The 19,750-nt window shown below is 48.3% G+C and overlaps 1 protein-coding gene across 1 annotated transcript; it reads left to right on the top strand.

The window, feature by feature from the left end:
• Window positions 1–171: 171 nt before the first annotated feature.
• CFAP298 (cilia and flagella associated protein 298) lies at window positions 172–16,406 on the top strand. Its single transcript, XM_067739351.1, has 7 exons — window positions 172–658; window positions 2,918–3,085; window positions 7,627–7,694; window positions 12,968–13,126; window positions 14,841–14,972; window positions 15,707–15,802; window positions 16,093–16,406. Exons 1-7 carry the CDS (start codon window positions 520–522, stop codon window positions 16,201–16,203), a joined length of 873 nt encoding a protein of 290 aa, XP_067595452.1. The 5' UTR covers window positions 172–519; the 3' UTR covers window positions 16,204–16,406.
• Window positions 16,407–19,750: the final 3,344 nt, after the last annotated feature.

The raw sequence follows: 19,750 nt of genomic DNA, 5'->3' as shown, positions 1-19,750 counted from the left end.
ACTGCTGCGGGGCTAGGCACCTGTGGGTTCCCACCACCCCACCCATCCCCGACCTAGCAACCTCTTTCCCACCCACCCACCTCCCTGGGTGGAATCTTGGGCCCCAGGCGAGCCGACTGGGCGGCCAGCGCTCCACTCAGCCGGCTGGTCTGTTTGAGGGTTGCCCTGACGACACCCACTTCCGGGAGCAGGGCTCGGCGAATCCGGCTCGCCGGGTGCGGGCGGGCCCCGGAGGCCTTCCCGGACTGTGTGGATCGTTGCTCGCCAGCACCTGCTCACGGGAGTGGAGGGCGAGGTCTCCGCCCCAGCCTCGGGGTGTGACCTTGAGCGGCGGCCCTCAGACTGTTTCTTTGTTGCTCCTGGCAACAGCCACTTCCGGGAGCGAGTGCAGTTCCCCCAGCAACGCGAGCCCCGGAGCCCCGGGTTCCCGCCTCCCAGCGGCAGTTAGTCGGTCGGTCGTCGCTGTTCGCCGCTCATCCTGGGCCTTCTCGCCTCCTCGGCGGGACCTCCGGAGCCACCATGGTTCTGCTGCACGTGAAGCGGGGCGACGAGAGCCAGTTCCTGCTGCAGGCGCCGGGGAGCACGGAGCTGGAGGAGCTCACGGTGCAGGTGGCCCGGGTCTACAACGGGCGGCTCAAGGTGCAGCGCGTCTGCTCAGGTGCGGCCCGGCGGCGCGGCGAGTTTGCCGGCTGGGTTGGGGTGGGGGCCCGCACCGCGAGGGCCCCGGAAGGGAAGAAGAAACTGGGCCATCTGGGACGAAGTTGGGCGGGACCAGCGAGGCTTTTTCGGGCAGGCTGGGGCCGAGGGTCAAGTTTGTGAAGATTTGCAAAGATATGCGGCAGCCGGGCTTGAAATGGGACAGCGGGGTTCGCCAGAGATGCTTCAAGAGCTGGTGGACCGCGAGGAGAGGCTCCCGGAGCCGGCGGGGAGGGCGCACCCCAGGGTCTGGGAGCCGGGATTGGGGCGCTGTGAGCAAACCGAAATAAACCCTGTACAGAGGAGGCAAGAGGCACAGGAGGGAGCCGGAAGCTTGGGCCCAAGAGCCGGTGTAGTGGATTTCAACAAGTGTGAGAGGTGGCACGACCACTGGGCCGTTTTTTACAAGTGAATTTCCTATTTTGAGACTTTGGAGGTAGAGCAGTTTCCGGTGGTGAGCCCCCCACCTTTGGGATGGCCTTCAGAGGTGAGAAACAGTGAGAGAGCCTCGGTGTTCTTCCCTCTCTTGGTGTTCCCTTCTCCAGGAAGCAAAGCCTGATTCTCCTGTTACAGTGTTTTGGTCACTGTCCTCTCGACACTCTGGAGCAGTGCCGTCCAAGGGAGCTTTCCACCGCGATGGAAAATGTTCCCAGGTTGTGCTGTCCAGTAAGGTATCCACTAAGCACAGGGGGCCGTTGAGCACCACGAAGAAACTGCGTTTTTTATTTCATTGCATTTCAACTTAAATCCAAGTAGCCACGTGCAGCTAGTAACTGCCACATTAGGCAGCGCAGTACTTGACAGGATGCTACTCCAGGTGTGCTCTAGGGTGTGATTGTGTCTATAGTTATACCACGTGATTTTTGTACCATGGAGAACTCCTTAAGCGTCATGGTTTCTACCTTTATGGGTCATATGTATAGTTTCTTAGTAAAATTTACTGACTCCAAAACAAGCTTGATTAAGTGTTATTTTAAAATGAAAGCATTTGGGGAGAAAAGGGCCTCAACTTCTTCTTCTATGAAATTATCCATTGAAATGTGGTGCTGATTGTTCAGGCATGTTAGTGAACTTAAAACCCATTCATTTGGGACTTCCATGGTGGTCCAGTGGTTAAGACTCTGCGCTTCCACTGCAGGGGGCGCGGGTTCGATCCCTGGTGGGGGAACTAAGATCCTACATGCCATGCGACGTGACCAAAAAAAAAACCCAACCCATTCATTTAGTCTACAGTCCTTGTTATCAGGCGTGATTCAGGCAGGTCCCAGTGCTATGCCCACTGAAGACAGGGATGAATGAGACCAGCTCCTTGACCCCCAGATACTTACAGTCTGGTGGGGAGAGAGATAATATGTATTGCATAAATAGCCCATTTAGTTCCACCATTTGTTCCATAGTACTGTATTATTACAGGCCATCTAGTGTCTTCACACAGTGCTATGGGAAGACTTAGCTCCACCTACCTCCTTCATGGAAAGAAAGAAGGGAGAGAGAGAGAGAAGGAAAGAGAAGAAAGAAAGACAGTTTTGCAAGGTTGAAATGTGGATTCGTTTTGGGGTGAATATATACGGAACAGGAAAAATATAAAGCATGCATCTGAATAGTGAACATGATACTAGAAAATCAAGATCTTGTCTCTGCCACTGTGGAAGGGCATGAGCTGCCTTATATCCTCCCCAATGATCAGATGTACATAAATCCTTTATAAAGTATTTATATAAAGTTTTATATACAGTAGTTGAAGTGTGACCAGAGCAAGCCTCAGGTGATACAGCTGCAAATTAGGGAAGATGAGGATGTTGATAACGGTCTGGCCTACCTCTCAAGGTTAAATTAAATGAGATAAGCTATGTGAACGCACTTGGAAAACCATAACTCCCTATGTGGATGTGTATTCAGACTGTCAATGAATTTGAATTTGTGCTTCCTGAGTGCCGGGAAGTATAACATAGCACCGTGGGTTAGAGCACAGAACCTGTAGCCTGTGAACGGTGGGTAAACACCCAGACTCTCTGCATCTGTTGCCCTAGGACAAATTGGTGAGCATTTGTCAGAGGTCAAGGACAGATCTGGCACATAGCAAGTGGCATCAGAGTGTTTGTTAAATAAAATAGCCAATGGGCAAGACCCCCGACCACTAGGGAGCTTACATTCCAATGAGGTGTAAGGTTTTATGATGATGACTACCATACATATTGTCTAACTTTCTCTTGTTTTTAAGAAATGGAAGAATTAGCAGAACATGGCGTATTTCTCCCTCCCAATATGCAAGGACTGACTGATGACCAAATTGAAGATTTGAAATTAAAGGATGAATGGGGTGAAAAGTGTGTCCCCAGTGCGGGTTCAGTATTTAAAAAGGATGATATTGGACGAAGGAATGGACAAGGTAATTCACATTTTTCTTCTCTCTGCATGCCTGAGTATAGCGATAAGTACGAAAGCAGTTCTTTAAGTTAAAAAATTATGAAATACTTATAAATACAAACTTATAAAATACTTATAAATACAAACTTATAAAATACTGCACCATATAACTACTTGTAAAACACTAATCCAGAATGAATTAGGTGGAAAAGAAGACATCTGTCTTCTTGCTCTAAGTTGCAGCTAACTTTTAAATGTGATAGATGAACCATAAGAAATTACCATTTTTTGTTCTTCTTTCTCTAATTGCTTTAGGTGCAAGGTTAGGTTGTTTATTTGAGATGTTTCCTGTTTCTTAAGGTGGGATTGTATTGCTATAAACTTCCCTCTTAGAACTGCTTTTGCTGCATCCCATAGATTTTGGGTCATCGTGTCTCCATTGTCATTTGTTTCTAGGTATTTTTTTATTTCCTCTTTGATTTCTTCAGTGATCACTTGGTTATTAAGTTATTAAATAGTGTATTGTTTAGCCTCCATGTGTTTGTATTTTTTACAGATCTTTTCCTGTAATTGATATCTAGTCTCATAGCGTTGTGGTCGGAAAAGATACTTGATACAATTTCAGTTTTCTTAAATTTACCAAGGCTTGATTTGTGGCCCAAGATATGATCTATCCTGGAGAATGTTCCATGAGCACTTGAGAAGAAAGTGTATTCTGTTGTTTTTGGATGGAATGTCCTATAAATATCAATTAAGTCCATCTTGTTTAATGTATCATTTAAAGCTTGTGTTTCCTTATTTATTTTCATTTTGGATAATCTGTCCATTGATGAAAGTGGGGTGTTAAAGTCCCCTACTATGAATGTGTTACTGTTGATTTCCCCTTTTATGGCTGTTAGTATTTGCCTTATGTATTGAGGTGCTCCTATGTTGGGTGCATAAATATTTACAATTGTTATAACTTCTTCTTGGATCGATCCCTTGATCATTACGTAGTGTCCTTCTTTGTCTCTTCTAATAGTCTTTATTTTAAAGTCTATTTTGTCTGATATGAGAATTGCTACTCCAGCTTTCTTTTGGTTTCTATTTGCATGGAATATCTTTTTCCTTCCCCTTACTTTCAGTCTGTATGTGTCTCTAGGTCTGAAGTGGGTCTCTTGTAGACAGCATATATATGGGTCTTGTTTTTGTATCCATTCAGCCAATCTGTGTCTTTTGGTGGGAGCATTTCGTCCATTTACATTTAAGGTAATTATTGATATGTATGTTCCTATTCCCATTTTCTTAATTGTTTTGGATTTGTTATTGTAGGTCTTTTCCTTGTCTTGTGTTTCTTGCCTAGAGAAGTTCCTTTAGCATTTGTTATAAAGCTGGTTTGGTGGTGCTGAACTCTCTCAGCTTTTGCTTGTCGGTAAAGGTTTTAATTTCTCCATCAAATAATGAGATCCTTGCTGGGTAGAGTAGAAAGTTAGATCAATGGAACAGGATAGAAAGCCCAGAGATAAACCCACGCACATATGGTTACCTTATCTTTGATAAAGGAGGCAGGAATGTACAGTGGAGAAAGGTCAGCCTCTTCAATAAGTGGTGCTCGGAAAACTGGACAGGTACATGTAAAAGTATGAGATTAGATCACTCCCTAACACCATACACAAAAATAAGCTCAAAATGGATTAAAGACCTAAATGTAAGGCCAGAAACTATCAAACTCTTAGAGGAAAACATAGGCAGAACACCCTATGACATAAATCACAGCAAGGTCCTTTTTGACCCACCTTCTAGAGAAATGGAAATAAAAACAAAAATAAACAAATGGGACCTAATGAAACTTAAAAGCTTTTGCACAGCAAAGGAAACCATAAACAACACCAAAAGACAACCCTCAGAATGGGAGAAAATGTTTGCAAATGAAGCAACTGACAAAGGATTAATCTCCAAAGTTTACAAGCAGCTCATGCAGCTCAATAACAAAAAAACAAACAACCCAGTCCAAAAATGGGCAGAAGACCTAAATAGACATGTCTCCAAAGAAGATATACAGACTGCCAACAAACACATGAAAGAATGCTCAACATCATTAATCATTAGAGAAATGCAAATCAAAACTACAATGAGATATCATCTCACACTAGTCAGAATGGCCATCATCAAAAAATCTAGAAACAATAAATGCTGGAGAGGGTGTGGAGAAAAGGGAACCCTCTTGCACTGCTGGTGGGAATGTAAATTGATACAGCCACTATGGAGAACAGTATGGAGGTTCCTTAAAAAACTACAAATAGAACTACCATATGACCCAGCAATCCCACTGCTGGGCATGTACCCTGGGAAAACCATGGTTCAAAAAGAGTCATGTACCAAAATGTTCATTGCAGCTCTATTTACAATAGCCCAGAGATGGAAACAACCTAAGTGTCCATCATCGGATGAATGGATAAAGAAGATGTGGCACATATATACAATGGAATATTACTCAGCCATAAAAAGAAATGAAATTGAGCTATTTGCAATGAGGTGGATGGACCTAGAGTCTGTCATACGGAGTGAAGTAAGTCAGAAGGAGAAAGACAAATACCGTATGCTAACACATATATATGGAATTTAAGAAAAAAAAATGTCATGAAGAACCTAGGGGTAAGACAGGAATAAAGACACAGACCTACTAGAGAATGGACTTGAGGATATGGGGAGGGGGAAGGGGAAGCTGTGACAAAGCAAGAGAGAGGCATGGACATATATACACTACCAAATGTAAGGTAGATAGCTAGTGGGAGCTAGTGGGAAGCAGCCGCATAGCACAGGGAGATCAGCTCTGTGCTTGGTGACCGCCTGGAGGGGTGGGATAGGGAGGGTGGGAGGGAGGGAGACGCAAGAGGGAAGAGATATGGGAACATATGTATATGTATACCTGATTCACTTTGTTATAAAGCAGAAACTAACACACCATTGTAAAGCAATTATACTACAATAAAGATGTAAAAAAAAAAAAAGAAATTACCATTTTTGTAGGCAACAAGTGATTGAAAATTGGCATTTTCATGTGGTTCGACCTAATCGTTTGAGGGGATAATCATTGATAATGTATTGAAGGGTGTGTTTTGTTATAGTTTTTAGATCAGGGTTTATTTAGAGATTCTGTGTGGAAGGAGGAAATAAATGTCAGCCCAACAGTCTCCGCTCGAATTGAGGACATGTCTCTCTTGTACAGAGCAGCTTAGGACACACCAGCACACTGAAGAAATTCCTCTTGTTTTAGTATATGGTTGTTTGTGTGGAATTGGAAGGAAAAAGGGATGATAACCCATTTTGATAGCTTCTTATCCCTTTTAACCTGCATAAAAAACTCCATTTAAAAGACTATAGGGGCTTCCCTGGTGGCGCAGTGGTTGAGAGTCCACCTGCCAATGCAGGGGACATGGGTTCGTGCCCCGGTCCGGGAAGATCCCACATGCCGCAGAGCAGCTAGGTTCGTGAGCCATGGCTGCTGAGCCTGCACGTCCAGAGCCTGTGTTCCGCAACGGGAGAGGCCACAACAGTGAGAGGCCCGCGTACGGCAAAAAACACAAAAACATCAACAAAAAAGACTATAATTGGGACTTCCCTGGTGACGCAGTGGTTACGAATCCGCCTACCAATGCAGGGGACACGGGTTCAAGTCCTGGTCCGGGAAGATCCCACATGCTGCGGAGCAACTAAACCCGTTCACCGCAACTACTGAACCTGTGCTCTACAGCCCGCGAGCCACAACTACTGAGCCCATGTGCCACAACTACTGAAGCCCGTGTGCCTAGAGCCCGTGCTCTGCAACAAGAGAAGCCACTGCAATGAGAAGCCCACGCACCACAATGAAGAGTAGGCCAAACTCGCTGCAACTAGAGAAAGCCCGCGCGCAGCAACGAAGACCCAATGCAGCCAAATAAATAAATGAAGAAAGTTTATCATGGATTCTTTAAAAAAAAAATAAAATAAAAGACTATAATTGATCAGTCAACAAACACCTAAGTATCTACTATGCCCTTAAAACACTATTAGGAGCGAAAGAAATAAAGTGTCCCTATAAGGCCTTTGCATGCTCAGAAATTTTTTTTTTTAGTATTGAAGATAATAGGAATTTCTAGTATTGTTTCTTTTGAACGTTAACCTAGAAAATAGTTGGTTGTCTTCCACATCTTTTCATACCTAAACCCATTCTCAATTTGGAGAGATCTTTTGCTTTTTAGGAGGAATTGCATGAATGAAAAAACTAATGGTACTCGTAAGAAGAGTTAACAGTTTATTTTTACCAGTTCATTATTCATCTTTAACCAAGATTGTCTTAATCACTTTTATTTTAATACAGTTTTGTATTTCTAGTATTTTCAATGGCTATGTTATTTATTCAGCATATGAAGTTTGAAAGATTTTTACCTAATTTCTTACAGCCAGCTCTCCTGTATCCCTCATCTGAATTCCATTCTTATACTTTCTCACTTCCTCCCTGACGCAGACAGAAGGGATTAAGATGTTTAAGAAGAGTTTTAAAGATGGCTGTCTCTCTCTCCCTTCCCTTTTTTATTTTCATAGCTCCAAATGAAAAGATGAAGCAAGTTTTAAAGAAGACTATAGAAGAAGCCAAAGCAATAATATCGAAGGTTAGCTTTTTAAATGAAGCCTTTCTTTCCTTTCCTTTCCTCCCTCCCTCCTTCCCTCCCTCTCCCTCTCTGTCTTTCCTTTTCTCTTTCCTTCTTTCTTTCTTTTTCTTTCTTTCTTTCTTTTCTTCCTTTCTCTCTCTTTCTTTCTCTCCCTCTCTTTCTCTCCCCCTCCCTCCTTCCCTCCTTCCTCCTTCCAGAGGCAAGGGAAACAAGCATGTTCGGGGTGGGCCCTAGCTTTTCCTTTTCATAATTGTCCTCAATCCTCCCAGTTCTTTCAGGTCTGACAGAAATGGGTATCGGCTTGTGTAAATGTGGTTCACGTATGAATTGATGCATATATGATTTTGTTTCCTTAACTTTTTTTTTTTTAGTTGAAGTATAGTTGATTTACAATATTGTGTCAGTGTCAGGTGCACCGCATGGTGATTCAGTTGTGGTTTTTCCTGATTATATTCTATTTTAGGTTATTACAAGATATTAACTATAAGTTCCTGTGCTACACAGTAAACCCGTACTGCTTGTCCGTTTTATGTGTTGTAGTTTGTAACCCTTAAGAACTAATGAAAGTGGAATGGGGAGATGCGAACGTTGTAACCACATGCTGGATCTACAGATACCTGACTGGCACAGCATGTGTTTATTACGAATTAGCTTTTTGTAATTGTCTTAAGTATTTACACAAAAAGTGTTTCATTGAAGGAGAAATATACCATTGACATGCCTATACTGTGAGTCTGGAGGAGAATAATTTAAGGATTTTTCAAGAATTGAATGTTTTTATCAGTCGCTTTTGTTTATGTGTCGCTGGGACTAGTTGCTCCCACCCGCCACTGCAGGCCTTCTCACTTGATAACTGCTTTTTCTTCTGTTCCTCTCAATGCACTGGGCATAACTGTTATTTCTAAACCAACATTTCCCAAATTCTTCAAGCTCTTAACTAATCCTTTAAGTGCTTCAGGAAAGGCTGCCCTTCTGCCTGTTAATATAGGAAAGACTCTGGGAAAGCCGACAAGGAAGGCTTCGGTTCGATCCAATGTTTGCAAAATACATTTGACTGCAGAACCTTTTTTTAAAAGGGTAATAGCTAGTAACATCTAGTCAAATGGGCACATCTCAGAGCACGTTAGGAGAACAGTGGCCTGGACCCTGCTCCGCCCCCTTCACTCCCCACTCTTGCTTCTGTGGGTATCCTTCCTATTCATTTGTATCACTTCTTCCCTTTGCCTGTGTGTCTTTTTACATAGTCATGTCATAGTTGAGAGAGAGAGGTTTCCCAGGGGCTCCAGTCGCTTTGCTGCAGCGATTTTCCCAAAGTTGCAGAGCTCCTGGGTGGCCAGGCCTCACTTCTCACCCGGGGCTTCCACGCTGCTTCCCAAATGCAGCCGGCGTCGCTCTCGCCTCCCTAGACCCTGCCCTGCGGGGGGCACTTAGCCCTGTGGGTCAGAACGCACTGGGCGAGCAGGAAGGAAGAGTTCAGGTCCCAGCAGCCCCACTGTGACCAGTCCCTTGGCCCTGGGCCTGGGACTCCACCTCCATTGCTCAGGTTCCTCAGGGGGAGAGTAGAAGATGGTGGAATATCGAAACTGGGGCTCCTTGGGGTGGGACGATGGTGTCCATGCCGCCTCTCTTCCTGGGACCCACCCTCTGCTGTGAGTGGGAGACCAGGACAGCGGGGAATCTCTGTCGTCCTGAGGCCGCACCGTGAGTTTCTCTGTTACCCAACCATGGCATCTGGTGGGGAATCACCGCCCTTGACATTGGTGGAGTTTTTGTAGAAAATGACCCCGTGGCGCCCCCTTTCTGCATATATTGGTAGTGGGGGGTGGAGCCCTCCGAGTGGGACAGCTTCCCTCCGGTGACCCCGGATCCGGGAGATCGTCACACCGTCAATACGGCATGTGCCCCTCCTGGGAAGGCCTGATTTATGAGGATGTATGACTTGGAAACAATTTCACAAGCCGCACTGGGAGTAGGTAAGGCAGGAATATTACCTCCGTCCTACAGATGAGAACGTAGGTTTAGAGAGTTTAAATCTGGGCCTCCAGGGCATTCTGTCTTCCCTGGGGTGCATCAGCTTCAGGCCACGGGTGCTGCCTGGTCCCCGGTCCCCCCGGGACTTGGGCATCCACGCTGATGATCCGTGTTGCACCAGGTCACGGGACTCCTGCATTTCCTCGGAAGCAAGGATTTTCACCTCCCTTCCGTGTCACTTGCCTACAGCTCGGTCAGGTTATAACTCACAGTTACTCAGAGCGGTTCCGTCTCAGATGTGGGCCCTGATGTCGCCCTCGTAGTGCAGGATCCTCCACCCTTCCCTGCCCCCGCCCTTGCCCCCCAGCCCCTTGTCAGCGTGCCGAGGGTTCCCGATAACCCCTCTCCCCTGCCTTGCCTCCCAGCCCAGCGGGGCCCCAGGTGGCCTCTTCCGGGCTCCGGGTCTCTGCGTGGCCCGTGCTCCTGGCCTGACCTCCTTTGCTGAGCAAGCTCTGACCTCATGGGGACTGCGGGCCCGCTGGCCCTCCCCCCAGCCTGTCTCAGACCTTTCCTCTCCTTGGGCTCCTGCCCTCTCACCTTCTCCGTGGTGGCAGATCTGCCTCCTGCTTTGGTAGTGAGGTCGAGGCCGTCTGGCGTAAGCCCTCGGTTTTCTGTCCCCCCTGCAAACCGTCTCTTCCTGCATCTCTCTCGTTCTTCCCTCGAAACTGACCAGTGTCTCCTGCCCCTGGGCTCTCCCACTTCCGCTGCTGCCCCCACTCCAGCTGGTCTGCATCCCCCCTTCTAGAAACCCAGGAGGAATAATGCCTTTAGGCTCTCCTGTCCTATGGCAGCATCTGCTCTGTAAGCACACTCGGGCCTCCTACCTTAGCCTGAAATCAATCCTCTGCAGCTTAACCTTCCACCTGCCCCCCCAACACTCGCCTCCCCCATCTTCCCACCCCCAGCAGCTTTCCCGAAGGAGAGGCCCCCAGATCCTCGGACCAGATGCTCCCGGGTTTCTCAGAACCTGGCCTCTGTTTTCTTCCACCACAGAAATGGCCGCCTCAGGACCAACAGTGACCCCCCTCCTGCAAATCCAGGGGCTTTTCCCGTCTGACTCCTGGACCCCTCTCTGTCTTTCGACCACGTACATGAGCCTCCTCTATCCCGGTTCCCTCGCGGCTTCCTGGGTGCTGTTTTCTCTGGCTCTTGCCTCTTAAATTTGGTGTTTCTCAAAGTACTTTATCCTGAATCTCTTCTCTTTTCTTTCTGCTCTTTCTTCCTCGGCATTTTATCTTCTCTGCCAAATACAGATTCCACTCTCCACAATAACTCTCAAGTCTCTGTCCTCTACCCCAGCATCTTCCTTTACTTGCAACCTGAGTTTCCAGCTGGTTTCTAGAAGGTTCTACCTGAAAGTCCAACCAGCACTTCAAACTCAAGTTTTCTAGACCTGAACTCATTGATTCCTCTGCCCTGTGTTCTTTACCCAAGAGGAAGCACTTCCTGCAGACTTTCTATTTCTACTAAGAGCCACTGCTGTCTCGGTTATCCAGGCTCAGTGTCACCTTCGTCACTTCCTCTCTGTCACTCGTATGCCTTAGGTCTGGTCCTGTACCGTCCACTCCCATGGATTTAAGATGCATCTTAAATCCAACCCCTCGTTTCATTTCCACGGTCACCACTTTATTTAAGGCTCCCCGATAGCCTTTTTTTTTTTTTTTTTTTTTCCCCGGTACGCGGGCCTCTCACTGCTGTGGCCTCTCCCGTTGCGGAGCACAGGCTCCAGATGCGCAGGCTCAGCGGCCACGGCTCACGGGCCCAGCTGCTGCGTAGCATGTGGGATCCTCCTGGACCGGGGCACGAACCCGCATCCCCCGCATCAGCAGGCGGACTCCCAACCACTGCGCCGCCAGGGAAGCTCCCCTGATAGCCTTTGTGTTCAGACACCAGCTGGGGGGCCTGTAACTCAGCTCTGACACTAACTACCCAGAGCTGGCACGGACCCCGCAAGCTAAAGGGTGAGTTCCTCAGCCAGACTCGCCCGACTTCCGGCACCAGGTGACCTGCACTCTGTCTGGTTTGGCCGCAGGTTTGGAGGTTCCCACCACCCCACTTCAGGTTCAGTGATTTGCTGGAATGACGCACCGAACACGCTGCAAGTGCTGTAGTTCCTATTTTGTTATAAAGTTTTGTTACAAAGCATACAACTCCCGGATGGGAGAGACCCAGAGAGCACAGTTAGAGCCAGGGGCAGGGGGTGCAGAACCTCCGTGGCCGCTCCTCCTCGTGGACCCCGGCTGCACACCTTCAGTGTGCTCTCCATCCAGGAGCTCCACTGAGCTTCAGCGTCCAGAATTTTTATCAGGGTTTCATTGTGTGGACCTGATTGGTTAAATCAGTGGCCACAAGACTGAGCTCCTCTCCAATCCCCTTCTCCAGAGGTGGTGATGATGGGGGTGCGGGGAGGGTGTCTGAAAGCTCCAACCTGCTAGTCCCAGCTTGGGCTTCCTGGGGGGGCCACCGCTCCCCAAACTATCCAGGGGTTCACATGGATCACCTCGTCAGCATGAACCCAGGTCTGGTCAGAGGGGGCTGGTTAGGAATACTGACAACCCTATCACTCGGGAAATGCCAAGGGTTTTTGAAGCTCTGCGCCAGGAACAGGGGGCAAAGACCAGATACACTCTCGATTACATCACACCTTTCTCTGCATTCTTCAGAGCCTGCTACGTGGTCTGCCCCCGCCTGGGTCCATTCTACAACCACTGCAAGATGAGTCTCACAGCGTCACCACTTCTTCCCAGAGAAGCCACTCGCTGCCCATCACCTCACTGTCAATGCTAACTCCTCAGCCTGGCGTTCACGGCCATCCCAAAACAGGCTCCAGCCTGGCCGGCCAGCAGTGCCTTCCCTTCCCCGAGCTGCGTGGGCTGCTAGCTGTTACCTGCTTTTCTTTGCCGTTGCTTGTCCTGAAGCACTCTGTTCCCTGAGATGCCGTCCCCTCTGCCCTGTTTCCTGATGCCCTCTCGCATCTGTACCGCTGGACTGGGGTTCCTCCCCTCAGAGTGTCCTCTGCACTTCACCCCTCTTGGTGCCGCTCGTATCCTGCCTTATAACCTAGGTCGTGGTGGCCATGGCTCAGCCCCAGAAATAGACCGTAGTCACTTTGGTAGTGAGCGCCGTCTGATTCTTTCTGTCGCTCTGGCAGTATCTGGCACGGGTCTTGTACAAGAACTTGATTGAGATTTGTTGAATTGATGAGCTGCATCATAGATAACGATGCCTGTAATCATTTTCAGAAACACGTGGAAGCCAACGTCTGCGTTACCATGGAGATGGTGAAAGACGCCTTGGACCAGCTTCGAGGTGCAGTGATGATTGTTTATCCCATGGGGTTGCCGCCATACGATCCTATCCGGATGGAATTTGAAAATAAAGAAGATCTGTCGGGGAGTCAGGTATGTGGCTCTTGGTGTTTCTTCCAGGTGAGTCCCTTCCCTCCCCCAGCCCCCAAAGAGCAGCAGCCCCTCCGATTTGACCTTTCTCTGCTAATGTAGTTTGTTGCTTCATACACAGCTTTCCATTTTGCTAGACTAGGCTTCAGAGCAGAGTTGTGAATTCAGGGGAGGACCCCGAGGATGTGCTCCTGGCTGAGGCCTTGGCCCCCACACACAGGGGTGGCAAGAGACAAGGGAGTAACTGAAAACAGTCCCATTTTCTTTGACCACTGGGAAGCCAAAACCCTAATTCGTGCCTATTTCTACCCAAACGTATCGGTCCCTGTGCATGGAATTTTGTGTTCTAGCCTTATCTCTTTTTTCCCCCCCAATACATTTATTTATTTATTTATTCGTTCATTCATTCATTCATTCTTGGCTGCGTTGGGTCTTGGTTGCTGCACCAAGCAACCAAGGGCTTTCTCTAGTTGTGGCGAGCAGGGGCTACCCTTTGTCGCGGTGCACGGGCTTCTCATTGCGGTGGCTTCTCTTGCTGCGGAGCATGGGCTCTAGGCACGTGGGCTTCAGTAGTTGTGGCTCGCGGGCTGTAGAGCGCAGGCTCAGTAGTTCTGGCGCACAGGCTTAGTTGCTCCGCGGCACATGGGAGCTTCCCGGACCAGGGCTCGAACCCGTGTCCCCCGCATTGGCAGGCGGATTCTTAACCACTGCGCCACCAGGGAAGCCCCTAGCCTTACCTCTTGCTCCTTATTATTTTCTTAGCTTTATGTTCCACTTTCCTTTGTTTTTCTCATTTTTTCATTCCTTATCCTGTGGGACAGTATCTTTTTCTCTGAGCCATCTTAAATAGGCAGGATATGCAGAAGCAAACGAACAGCCCCATTATACCTATACAGCTCTTCCTCAATTTATGATGGGATTATGCCCCAACAAACCCAGCGTAAGTTGAAAATATTATAAGTTGAAAATGCACTGAATACATTTAACCTACCAAATATCATAGCTTAGCCTAGCCCACCTGAAACGTGCTCAGAACACTTACATTAGCCAGCCGTTGGGCAAAGTCATCTAACACAAAGCCCGTTTTATAATAGTGTGATTTATTGAATACTGTACTAAAAGTGAAGAACAGAACTGTTGTCCGGTACGGACAGTTGTATCGGTTGATGACTCTGGCGATCACAAGTTACTGCCGTTGCCCAGCATCACGAGAAAGTCTCGTACTCTACATCACCAGGCCGAGAAGAAATCAAAATTCAAAATTTAAAGCATGGCTTCTACTGAATGCCTATCACTTTCACACCATCATACGGTCAAAAAGTCATAAATCGAACCATCGTAAGTCAGAGGCTTTTGTATTTAAACACCCAGCAGGATCCCCGTCTTCTTCCCTGGCAGTAATCTAAAAATCCATCTAAGACAGACCTTGTATCATGGATGAGGGTGCAAATGAGATAGGATACCCGCCACCTTCCAGAAGTGACCTGAGTCAGGGCATGAGTTGAAACTAACAGGAAAGGTGCTGAAATCAGTGAGGGCTTTGAGTCGGGGGCATTAGTGCTGCCCGTGGGGGACGGCAGGGGAGGGCAGGGTGCTGGAAGCCTGTCCCACTTCCGATGCTGGGAGGGGCATTGGCCAGGCTCCCTGCCCACAGGGCCGGGCCACACCCTTGGCCGTGTCCTGACTACCTTAAAGCTGGTTCTTACCGTGAACCCAGGCAGCACTCAGTGTCATCTCAGAATCAGAGGCACAATTGTGGTGGGCAGCGAAGGAGCTAAGACGAACAAAGAAGCTTTCGGACTACGTGGGGAAGAATGAAAAAACCAAAATTATCGTCAAGATTCAGCGGGTAAGTACTTTAACATGTCACTATTTTTCGCTTACTTGCAAACTGATAAAACTTCATATTAAATCTGAAAGATTTAAACTCTTGTGCAGACACTTTAATCCTGCCGGTCCAGGCTTAAAGTCAAACTGTCCTCTTTATGGGGCAACAAAAACATGAAGGAAATATGGATCGGTGGACGGTATCTGGAGTTTGTTTTAATTGGGGGGAAAGGAGAGTATGCTGCGTTCATTTCAACTTTAAAAATGAGGCTTACAAAAAAAAAAAAAAAAGGGCTTACAAGTAACTAAAAATGTTTCTTGAAATGAAAAATACAGCCCAGAGCACTGATCTCAAGTTTTTCTAAGTGCTGACAGTCTGTGAAAGAGGTGGAGGGCTGGAGACCTGCAAGGACTTCGTGTGGAGCCGTATACCTGCAGGCTGCTTTGCTGTGTGCTCTCTCCTAAATCATCTCTATAGTTTGGGGGCAGCAGGGTCCCCCACGATTGTCTCTACCCCTCCCTCACTGGACCTGCAGTGGCTGACTTGGGAATGGCTGTGACCAACACGGCACCCTCCAGCCTCCACTGTGACGGCCCAGGGCCAGAGCGAGACTCCCCTCGTGATCCGCTGTGGATGACCAGAGATGCATGGCCTGTTTATCTTTAGCAGTCGGCAAAGGCAGTTGTAAGGCGTGAGCTGTAACTTCCTTATAAGAACGCCTCAGTCCGCAATTTGCTGTCCCCCCGTCTTTTCAGAGGGGGCAAGGAGCTCCAGCGCGAGAACCCATCATTAGCAGTGAGGAGCAGAAGCAGCTGATGCTTTTCTATCACAGAAGACAAGAGGAGCTCAAGGTACCGTGTGACTGATGGATCCTCAGCTAGCTGGTGCCTGGGGCGTTCGCCCCCCACCCCCAGGCCTTACTCTGGGCACGGGGGTAGCTCGGGGGGCTCTGCAGGATGTGGTGAGGGCACGTCCTGAGCTCCAGCCTCGCCAGGGCTGCGGGGCCCCTGGCCGGTGTCCGCCTGCCTTAGGCTCTGGAGGTGTCCTGCTTCTGGGGACGTGGGGAGCAAGGAGGTTGGTCGTGGGTTCTGCAGAACACTTTCCTGAAATGCCTTCCTGAGCAAAATACGTTTGTGTCCAGAAACTGGAAGAAAATGACGACGATTCCTGTTTAAATTCTCCGTGGGCAGATAACACTGCTTTGAAAAGACATTTTCATGGAGTAAAAGACATAAAGTGGAGACCAAGATGAAGTTCACCAGTTGATGAAGCTTTCTAAAATATTAGCTCACCTTTCTTTTGGCAAAATAATAATAATAATAACTAAAAAGGACACCCACAGCTCTCTTTGAAAGTTGTTGAAATTTCTGGTTTTCCTAGTTGTTTTTCAGTTTGAATGTTTAAAATAAAAGTTATTCAAGGTTTTAGAACTTAATAAATACATTCTCAAAAGAATCCGCCTAAACTATTTTTATTTCAGGACGACTATCTACTAATCTGAGGTTTTTCTTTGGCAAACTACTGAAGATATAGTTACAAACATTTTTTGCTTCCTGATTGCTGTATTGCAGGAGGTTGAAAGTACCTTTTGTCCCAGGGATCTGCTGTGAAACTTGGCTGTCAGTGGCCACTAGAGGCCGCCCGTCACTTCCTTACCCGCATTCTTCCTGGGCCCTCCCTGTGGAACTGTCAGAGGCCCAATTCTCAATCTTGTTTCAGAGACTGGCAGGGGGTCTAACTGTAGCCTCGTGTCTCCCAGCTTCAAAGGTGAAGTTCACCCCCTGGTTGAGACCTGGCTGGTCTTGTCTTCCAGGTGTAAAGGCTGTACCTGTGATGGAAGTTGGGTGGCCAAACTAGACTAACCTTGAAACTGGACAAATTCTTGTGTAGTTTCTGGGCTTTTCCTGAAAACAAATGCAGATCCTGGTAACCGATGGTTCTCCCTGTGGGCTCACAAGAGCCTGCAGCTCTTGTCGTGCTGAGGTCGGTACCGAGGCTGACAGATGCAAACGCTGTTGGCTCGGTGACAACCACGTTGGCTCACCTGTCATCCTGACTGGTTTTCTAGGACATCTTTGCTTTTAAATTCTCCGAGTCATCATCTCTGCAAATGCTGACGTCTCAGCAGCTCGAGTACATCTCTCAGATTGTGCAGCCAGAAGTGGCCTAGACGTCTTGTTCAGCTGCATTTGGTCTGTAGAAGACTCTTCCCCTAGTTGGAGGAAACGCATCATGCTCACTCTGAGGAAGAGTGAAGTGACAAGGACGCTCCCTGCCCTGGTCTCCCTGTGCCCACTGCTCCTCGCCCGCCACGGTGCTGGAGCGCCCCATACACGCACAGCCACAGGGATGGAGCTGGGGCCGGGGCCGGGGCCGGGACCCTGGGTTCCCAGACCTGATTCCGTTGTGGAGGGTGAGGACCGTCCATGTCTCCCCCAGCCCTTCACACATCGGCGAGACCCACTCAGAGTGCCCTCACCTCGAGGGGAGGCTTGGCTCCTGTCAGAGACGAGTGCCCCTGGAGAGCAGCCTACACAGGTTCTTCTCCCAGAACCCTCTGCAGCCTGTCCTCATCTCCCCACAATCTCCAGGTTACTTAGGGCCCCTGCACTGACTAACATTTCTGCTGTCCTCAAAACAGCATTGTTCTAACGTGGCTTGTAACCGACTATACGTCTTGATTGTACCTTACTCTTCCGATTGTCAAATTTTGTAAAATCAAGTTTGCATCGGTTTGCTTTTTGACTTTCATTATTATTTTATTTTTAGCGAAGTAGAGTTGACATGATATTATATTAGTTTCAGGTGTAATTTTATTTTTTTCATTATAATTGTAAACGTCTCTGTGGAAAGCTTCTGTCCTTGGATGATACAAAGTTTGCAATAAGATCCTGTGATTTTATTTGAGGAGCTCCCGCTCTCGTCAGTGCATATAGTTCACACGCATGCGTGACAGCCACACTTGAATTGCAGAAAACATTAAGCCACGTGATCACAGTAGCTCTTCTTAAGAATCACTATTTCCGTATCACTAGGAATTCTTGACTCAATGGGATTTCAATGCTTTCTGTGGCCGTGACGGTTACTCTGTTGCTTCACATAATCACCGGAAATTGTTAACCAAAGGGCCACTGGCTTTTGAGTACAGAAATCACTGCATTACTATCATCACACTACAGCCCTTTATTGAATACTCACGTAAAACGCACAGTCCTCTCCTCGTCATAACCCCTGAGCTCTGTCTGTTCTGACATAGCGGCTCCTCAGAAGGGCAGTACTGGAGCTGCCCCTTCACGGCCGTCTGTCTATAAGGAAGGGGGGCAGGCAGTCCCTGGGCGACTCTGTGCTAATGTGGGTTGATTCACTTCGCATCCACTCCCTGAGGAAGGTGGTGGTGACGTCAGACGGGTGGCCTCGCCCATCCATGGTCGCCTCGCTAGTGAGGCTAGAGCCAAGGGCCACTCCCAGGACTTCCCAAGAAATCAACCTACCAGCAAAAGTCATCTTGCCAAATGGCAGGCTGTGGACCAGCCTAAGTATGCAGGCCTGGGCTTTTTGGTGGGACTGTTGTTTTTTAATCCCATACATCTGTGGATCAATAGCAAGGAAACACAGTGCATGTTGTCTGTTGCCAGGCTGGGTCTGCGGTTTTGTCCTCCATAACTTGTCTTCTCACACGGTTGTTTCAGGGAGACCAGGAATGCCTGTAATAAAACTTGTCACCACCCAAAACCCTTTCCACCGGCAAACCGAAACCCCGGGCAGTGTTTCTGTCACAGGATTACGTTGTTCCTTGGCAACGGCTCTGCGAAGCCTGTGCCGTCAGGCTTGAAATCAGCCGCCACGAGCTGAGGGCAGGCGGCCTTGAGCCGTTCTCCATGAAGCCTCAGGAAACTGCGTCCATCGCCCACCCTTCGTCCCAAGATCCCAGGGGTCGTCACTCTGTTCCTCCAAGTCCACTGGCCCCAGAGAGAGGGCCAGGAGAGATGTCACTGTTCCCAAGAAAAGTTCGATACTGGATGTCAGAGTACGGAGCTGTTTCCCAGCTACCAACGTGCTAAGTGCTTTACATGTGTTTTCTCGTTTACAACCTCTCGACAGCCAAATCGGGAAGAAACTAGTGTTGTCATTGCACCAATAAGGAAGCCAAAGCCCAGAAGTTTCTTTCGCCCAAGGTGAAGCATCTAAAAGCCCACCTGCTTGCCCCAGAATCTGCCACGAACTATACGGTAAGTTTCCATATATACCTAGTGTAGGTGCTAAACCACGTGCTAGGGAACATCGGGGAGGGAACGTCCACGGAACCCGCCCCTGTGAAGGGCCCCAAGCAGGAGTGCTCTCTCCAGAGCGGGCAAGTGGCAGCCTTCGATTATTTTAACTTACTCTGAGGCCGATAGTGATGGGAATACGGGTCCTAAGACTGCTTCGTTTCACCAACCACTGAAAAGGGGGAAAAAAGATATGTGAGCCCACCCATGAGGTGCTTTAAGCAAGTAGACACTTGGCTTGACTCTGAAACCACTGCCCAGAGCGATAAAAAGAGTCTAGGGTTGTGTCCCTGCTGGAGAAGGGACCCCAACCTGCTCTCAGGCCCAGCACACGCGGGTCGTAGGACACTTTACCGTAGGATTCTGGGCCACACTAGCATGGATTCAGAGGTTATTGGATGAGCAGATTCCCACAGGCCAAGTCCCAGGCTATCATTACTGTGAATAGATTGAACTCGCTGCATTCAGACCAAGAAAACAGCTACAGCTGTCTTGCTGTTGCAGCCACGGGACAGGGTTCCAGCATCGTCA

The sequence above is a fragment of the Pseudorca crassidens genome, chromosome 5, assembly GCF_039906515.1.
Source record: "Pseudorca crassidens isolate mPseCra1 chromosome 5, mPseCra1.hap1, whole genome shotgun sequence".
NCBI classification, from domain to species: domain Eukaryota; kingdom Metazoa; phylum Chordata; class Mammalia; order Artiodactyla; family Delphinidae; genus Pseudorca; species Pseudorca crassidens.
This window is presented reverse-complemented; position numbering and strand designations above follow the sequence as displayed.